The sequence below is a fragment of the Neomonachus schauinslandi genome, chromosome 9 (genome assembly GCF_002201575.2).
Source record: "Neomonachus schauinslandi chromosome 9, ASM220157v2, whole genome shotgun sequence".
In the NCBI taxonomy this organism is placed as follows: domain Eukaryota; kingdom Metazoa; phylum Chordata; class Mammalia; order Carnivora; family Phocidae; genus Neomonachus; species Neomonachus schauinslandi.
The window spans coordinates 73161020-73169170 of record NC_058411.1 but is presented as its reverse complement, the minus strand read 5'-3'; the positions used below and the strand labels follow the sequence as shown (position 1 = coordinate 73169170).

At 41.1% G+C, this 8151-nt stretch overlaps 1 protein-coding gene across 1 annotated transcript; it reads right to left on the bottom strand.

The window, feature by feature from the left end:
* Positions 1–895: 895 nt before the first annotated feature.
* On the bottom strand, positions 896–1891 carry LOC110585442 (olfactory receptor 6S1). The gene has a single exon (XM_021695646.1). The coding sequence runs from the start codon at positions 1889–1891 to the stop codon at positions 896–898; it is 996 nt and encodes a 331-aa protein (XP_021551321.1).
* Positions 1892–8151: the final 6260 nt, after the last annotated feature.

The window sequence follows — 8151 nt, the reverse complement described above, 5'->3', positions numbered from 1 at the left end:
GTCCCTTATTCAATTTGCTTTACCTCATTTCCACCTGACAGTAAATGCAATGTTTTTGATGAAGTGTATATAAAAATACACAGATAATCCATTTTAAAATTTTTATTTATTTTTAAGATTATAAGGAAATTTTTCTTAAGATTCTTGATTTTCATAAACAACTAAAAGACTCTCCTGAGAACTTTAATCAGTTTTTAACTTTTGGCAAAGGTCACAAATAGATCTCTCAAAGAATTGCATTAAAACTGTGGATCTTTGGGGCACTTGGGTGGCTCAGTTGTTAAGTGTCTGTCTTTGTCTCAGGTCATGATCCCAGGGTCCTGGGATTGAGCCCTACACTGGGGCTCCCTGGTTGGCGGGAAGCCTGTTTCTCCCTCTCCCACTCCCCCTGCTTGTGTTCCCTCTCTTGCTGTGTCCCTTTCTGTCAAATAAATAAATAAGATCTTAAAAAAAAAAAAACCACAAAAAAACCCTGTGGATCCTCTTCCCAGACAAATGCATATAAGGTCAAACACATAAAATTTACATACTAATGGGGCTTATAAATTTTCTTTCTTTTTAACCTTCAAATTTTATTTAAATTCTAGTTAGGCAATAAGTTTTCTGAAGCCCATCCTTAGACTCCTTGGTGACTATGGACTCTTAGGTTAAGATCTCACAGATTGGAGGATCTTATGATGTAATGATGGTATTGATTATGATGTATCAATAATAATAATATGGCTTTATAGATGATATAGATTCAAGGAATTTTGCTTGAAAGATAAGGGCAGCCTTGATGACTTTGAAGTTCTTTCGTGGTTCCAAAATTTGGCCATTTGGTGATGTCCATGATGACCATAGGAAAGAGAGAGAAGACTTGGACTCAAGACTGGTTATTACACTCCCTTCACTTTCACTTCACTGTCTTCCTATTGAAACTCTTAGCAAGTAGAAGATCCGCCAAAAAGCCTGCTCCCACCTTCCTAAACATATCTTTCAAAGCTTCCTTGACACGCTCATTGCGTAAGGCATAAATGAATGGATTCAGCAGTGGTGTCACAAATGTTGTTACCACGGTCACTGCCCAGTTAGTATCCACAAAGCCACTCTGTGATGGTCGCACATAGAGAAAAATGGCACTTCCATAGAAGAGAGTCACCACTATCAAATGGGAGGTACAGGTAGAGAAGGCCTTCTGACGGCCTGAAACAGAGGGGATGCGCAGGACAGCCAGAACTATGTGGCCATAGGACACAGCAGTAATCATTAGTGAGGATACAATGACAAGAGAGGCCAGTACAAAGTCAGTTTCCTCCAACTTCTTGGTGTCGGTGCATGCCAGGCGGAGCAGTGGGCCACTGTCACAGAAGAAGTGCTGTACCACAGCATCCTGTTCACAGAAAGAAAGTAAGGCCACAGCGACTGTGGGGCCAAGCACAGGGAAAAGTCCCCCCATCCAGCAGGCCAAGACCACCCGAGAGCACACAGTGCCCTTCATGAGCAAGGGGTAGTGCAGAGGGTGACAGATGGCCAGGTAGCGATCCACAGACATGACAGCCAACAGCAGGAACTCAGAGGCCCCAAGAAAGAAGTAGAAATAGGATTGAGTAATACAGGCAGCAAAGGAAATAGTGTGTTGCTTTGAGAGGAAATTGCTCAGCATCTTGGGAATGATGACAGAAGTGAGCAAGATCTCTAGGCAGGACAGGTTACCCAGAAAGAAGTACATGGGAGTCTGCAGGCGAGTATCAGCTCCTACCACCCCAACAATCAGCATGTTGCCTGTTAGAGTCAGCAGACAGACAAGAAGGAAGACAGAAAACAGTTCTGCTTTTGTGCTGTTGAGATTCGGGAAACCTGCCAAGATGAACTCGGTCACACCACTGCTCTGGTTCTCGCCCAGAGCCATTATCTTTCCCGCCTGTGGGACAACAGGAACATGATCCTGGTGAGGACACGTCTTCTCCAGAACAATCCTGAAACTTATTTTATCCTGATATGGCACACATATCCCCACTTTCTCCAACCCCTGTTAAGATTTGAAGAACCTGAGGTCCTCATCTAATTACTTTTAAAGCTGGAGAAGATTTTCCAGACAAGGTAGCTAACACTTAGGTATGAAAATGCCAGGAGACTCCATTCTCAGATCCTAAATGGTGATGCCTCATTGTTATAATAATGAGATCATTGACCATCTGAGTTGGACAAAAATATCGAAAAAAATGATTTCATGAAGAATATGATTCCCATTCCACCAGGATCAGGACTTAAGCAGACTGCATAGCTTTGAATCCCATCATCTCCATTTTCTAGCCAAGTAGCCTTGGAAGAGTTGTTTAATCACCCCTGTGCTCCTTGATCATGAAATGCTATGAGAAGCAAGTGAAATAGGAGTGCAAAGCATTCAAAAGAGTTTCTAGCACTTAGCTGACAAACGATGTGGTAGAGAAAGCTCTATAAGTTAGGGCACCAGACTCTAGATTTGGCTTGCCATTTCCCTTGGAAGGGGATCAACGCATCCAGCTTATTTGTCCTTCAACTGCTCGGCTATGGAATGGGTCGTAGGACTCTAGGTCATTAGTACATCTATTATATAAAATTACCTTTTTCATGGAGAATTTCCCCAGCAACCTAAGGGCCTAATTGAACTCAGCTTGTCATAAAATGCTTGCTTATCTAAAGCAAGTTATGTCATATTTAAAAGGGAGAATAGGGCTAAACTACACTGAATCATTTGATCAGGTATCCACATCTATTTATTTAATGTCAATGTTAAGCCAAGTATTCTGGGGACTATTAGGATGAGTTTCCCTTTTTTTTTAAGATTTATTTATTTATTTAGAGAGAGAAAGAGTGGGTGCCTGGGCAGGGGGAGGGGCAGAGGGAGAGGGAGAGAAGCAGACACCCCGCTAAGTGCAGAGCCAGACTTGGGGCTTGATCTCAAAACCTGAGATCATGACCCTGAGATTATGACCTGAGCCGAAGTCAAGAGTCAGGCACTTAACCGACTGAGCCACCCAGGCGCCCTTAGGATGAGTTTCTTATGCTCTTTCAGTCCATATCAAGCCAACACCCTTTCACAAACCTGGACTCTCTTAGATGACTTGCCAGAGATAGAATCAGGAATTCCTGGTAATTACTCACAAAATCAGAAATGAAGTCCTTAATATTTGATTCAAATCCTTCCAGTTTTGAAGACCACCACCAGTTATAAGAATCAAATCAATGATATTCTGAAACTTGGTTTAAAAAAATGCCTCAGTTATTAGAATACTGATCACCTTTAGCCAGGCAGAGCATGAGAATTGACCTTAAGGCCTTGGTTCTCAGCCCTATTTTTCTCCGGCACACTTCAGAAGTCTTTGTTCCCAGCAGACAGTAACCTCTTTACTTACAGTGTCTCAACAGTGGGTCCCACGTGAGTAGGAACATTTTTGTACCTTTGTCTGGGATAAAGCAATTTTGTGGTCTTTCTCCCTAGGGATTCCATTCAGAGCCTCATCTTCCTCCAGCTTCTATAGAAATTGCCTTCCTGTCAATAAAATCATTCAACTCTTCTTCTGTAGAGTTTTTAATGGAAAAAAGCAGCATGTGAACATAGTACATTCCGGCTGAAACACGAATATAAGGTGTGGAGTAGAATGAGATAGAGCTAGTCACCTCAAAGAGGACTCTTTCTGGCTCTCTGTGAAAATATTTCCACTGAACTGAACCTAACTGTATCTTAAGTGAGAGGAAGATGAGTCCCAACCTTAAATATGGAAGGAATCCCTCCTACCTACCCCTGAATCTCCTTGATGTGTCCATGAGGGTGGGAATCACCTTGTAAGAATTCTCTTTCCCTTTTTATGACTCAATGGTCTCCTCCACCCTGGTCCTTTTCATGCCCTGTCATGTGAGGTTAACAATACCCTGGAGTTCCTAAGGATGGGCAAAGCACTTGGGAAAACAGGCAGCAATTGGATAATCTGCTTCTTCTCTTGTGCTTTTCTCTCGGGTATAATTCTTCAGATGCTGTACTTCTGCCTTGTAAACAAAGGGGCTTTCTGATCCCGAGGCGACTACATCACACAGCCCTGTCTTATGGCCATGTGCAGGTCAGCCATCAGCCCCACATTTCCCTCTCTGTAGAAACAGTGTCTTCTGCAATGTGATCACTGCCTTAGGCTTGAACAGGCACACTTCAAGTGAAGGACAATGTCTCACCATGCTCCAAGTATGGAACTCTAAGAATAAATGGGGTTGGAATACAAAGGGCGAACATGGAGGGGTTAAACCATTCATATATGAAAAGACTTACTGCACTTACCTACAGTTCCTTTCATCTTTAATAGTTGAAAAATATTCCATTTAAAGCCAGGTCTTCACTTTTTTGCTGATGAGTTTATGTACAAACTGCCAGTTTTCCTCCCTGAGTCCTGGCATTAGCCTAAGGGCAGAGAAGGAAAAGGCTGAAGAAGTCATTGGTTTCTAACAAATCCCTCCATTGTAGGATAGGATCCTTTATGCATAACTTCAGTTTCCAATGGAGATTTCTCCAAATGAGGACTGATTAATCTAGACATCAGGAGCCTGGCTAGCAGCAGTGCCTGCTAGAGAAGAGAGACCCAAGTATTGAGGTAAAATCATGAGAAGGAAAGAGAAAATAATTCCTAAAAGACCCAAGGGAGATTTGCAATTCAATGGAAATTTCCCAGACTCCATCCGTGATAAATCTGAAAGAGGGTGACCCTTCATTCAGCAAGGGATGACTGGGAATGTTTCTGCCTCCATCTGCCAACACCGTCAAGCCCAGCAGCCCCAGAAGTCCTGGGGGGCAATACGGTGGGAATGAGAGAAAGGATGGAGTTTGACCAGTTGCAGAAGGCCATAGTCATCATCCAACTTTCTTCTTCAAGGCACTCATAGGAAATGTTTATTCCCCAGATAACACAGATACTGTGTCTTCTCCCTGAGGTCTTAAACTGATATTAGGAATCCCTATTCTGGCTTCTGGGTTGGCAAGTGATAGGAGCCCCCAGGGTATGATAAGATAGGGAAAGATTCCCTGAGCCATCACTAGTTTCTTCGGCTTCTCCCGGCCTTATACTTTATTCTCTAATAGTAGCACATACCATACCATAAACCCAAACGTTGTGTAGAATTCTGGACCATTGTTCACATTTTTCCATTTGTGTCTACTCTATCCCCCTGACTGAAGACTGGACTAATTCCTATTCATACTCAATGTATTCTGGTGTGTATCTGTTCTTCTGAGAATCTTCTCCTCCCTCTCCCCCTCAGTCCCACCACTCTGCCCACTCTCCAACCTGAACTGGGGCACATTCTGCTCACCTCAATCTCAATACTTAACCTATTTTATTGTAACTCTGCTTTCTCATCTGTGTCCCCTCCAGGCTCTGAACTCCTAGGGCGAGAATTATGTTTTGATCTCTGTATTTCCAGCACCAAACACAGTGCCTGGCACACATTAGGTGCTTAATAAATGGTACGTGAAATAAACTGCTCTAAACCTCAGACTTGAGGAGCAGCTGCTTTTGTGAGGTGAATACCAGTTAAATGATGGGAGGAAGAGTACACAGATCCCCCTGGGGCTAAGTATGGCTGGATTTCACCCTTCTGGACATACTCCTTTTTAGAGAAAACAAAATAACTAAATGGAAGCATGGATGAGGCATAAGAAGTGTCATCACTTTATATTTTGAGGAAAGAGTAGGAGCAGGGACCAGTAGAATTGGTTGAGCTAAACCAAACCAAACGAAACTAGAAACTGAAGCTCTTGTTTGTTCAGCTATAGGAGGGAGAGGTCTCAGCAGGAAGAGAGACCCATGAAGTCTGAGAGCTAGTAAAGCACACTTAAACTATATGCGTTTTTAAATTCTGATTGGGGGTGCCTGGGTGGCTCAGTCAGTTAAGCATCCCACTCTTGATTTCGGCTCAGGTCATGATCTCGGGGTTGTGAGATTGAGCCCCGTGGGGGGCTCCGCACTGGATGTGGAGCCTGCTTAGTATTCTCTCCCTTCCTCTGCCCCTCCCCATCGTAAATAAATAAATAAATAAATAATAAATAAATTCGGATTGAACTGTAACAATTAAAAGTACAGCAGAACGAGATGAGATCAAAGTCAGGTAATTTTTAAATGTTACATAGCTATTGGTCCAACTGACAACAGTTTTGGTATTCAGCTTACAGTACTTTCAAATTGACTTGATCATAGGAATAACCTAGTTTTTGCATGAAATAGAGCATTTGAGAAGAAAACATTTATTTATTTTTAAAACATAAAACATGCTTGTATGACTCAAAAATAAAAATATAAAAATGTATAGATTAAAAAGTCCTGGTCATCCCCCTCCCCATCCACCTTATATCCATTCTCTTATTAATTATTTTCATTATTTTATTGTACATCCTTTCAGTGTTTTTGTGTATATAAGCAAATATCAGAATGCTTATTTACCTGTGACTTTCTTATGCTGCTCTGTACCTTGTTTCTTGTTTTAAGATACCCTGGAGAACTTTCCCTGTCTGTACCTAGAGAGCAGAAAGAAAATACTTAAATAAGGAGACTACTAGCTTGACAAATGTTTTCAGTGAATGGATGGCAACATTCCTGAATTATACTTCTGCTTTAATCATTGTCTGATATCTCTTGACCAATTTACCTCATCAGTAGAAGTCCTACCATGGTAGAAATTGTATCAAAAAATTTAATTATCATTTTGTAAGAAAAAATAAGTTATAACAAACTTCTGGTTATAAAATAATTAAGACATGGGGATGTGATGTAAGCAAGGCGACTATAGTTAATAATATTGTATTGCATATTTGAAAGTTGCTAAAAGAATAGATCATGAGGGAGTCTGGGTGGCTCAGTCAGTTAAGCGTTTGCCTTTGGCTCAGGTCATAATCCCAGGGTCCTGGGATCGAGCCCCACATTGGGGCTAGGTTATTCCTATGATCAAAACTAGGTTATTCCTATGATCAAGTCAATTTGAAAGTACTGTAAGCTGAATACCAAAACTGTTGTCAGTTGGACCAATAGCTATGTAACATTTAAAAATTACCTGACTTTGATCTCATCTCGTTCTGCTGTACTTTTAATTGTTACAGTTCAATCCGAATTTATTAATTATTTATTTATTTACGATGGGGAGGGGCAGAGGAAGGGAGAGAATACTAAGCAGGCTCCACATCCAGTGCGGAGCCCCCCACGGGGCTCAATTAGTGTGGAGTCTGCTGGTCCCTCTGCCCCTCCCCCCACTTGTGCACTCTCTCTCTCTCAAATAAATAAAATCTTTAAAAAAAGGAGAATAAGGGCGCCTGGGTGGCTCAGTCTGTTAAGCGTCTGTCTTCGGCTCGGGTCATGATCCCAGGGTCTTGGGATCTAGTCCCACATCGGGCTCCCTGCTGAGCAGGGAGCCTGCTTCTCCCTCTCCCTCTGCCTGCCACTCCCCCTGCTTGTCTTCTCTCTCGCTGTCAAATAAATAAATAAAATCTTTAAAAATAATTTTTAAAAATTAAAAAAAGAATAGATCTTGAAATCTGTATCAAAAGAAAAAAAATTTTGTAACTATGTGGTGACAGATGTTAACTAGATTTATTGTAGTGATCTTTTAGCAATATATACAGATATCAAATCATTATGTTGTACACCTGAACTAATATGTTATATGTCAAAAATAATAAGTTATAGCAAAATTATATATATGGGATTTGCTTCAAGACAAAGTGATTGGGGGTATAGGTAAAATTAGCTTGGCCATGAATTGGTAATTCATGGAACCGTCCACTGTGATTCATAATATTCTATTTTTAGTATGTTTGAAATATTTTATAATAAAAAAGCCTCAGAAATATGACAATCAAGTCTCTAAAGAAAATTCTAAGTTTTTAGAAATTAGCTAAAAATTAATGAATGTCAGAAATACTTTCCTAAAGATAGCAACTCTAATTTCACAGAATTAGCCAACTAGCCACTAGGGAATGTCAAATATCATGTGGGCTACTCAGAGCCAGAAAATGTAAAACCATAATGAACTACCAACTCCAAGAGGAATTCAACTCTCTCCTCTCTCAGCAACACCCTGTTTTCTGATCCGAAGTAATGGAGGCAATGTAGAAACACACACATACACACAGAATCATAGTTCAGAATGGGGAGATTG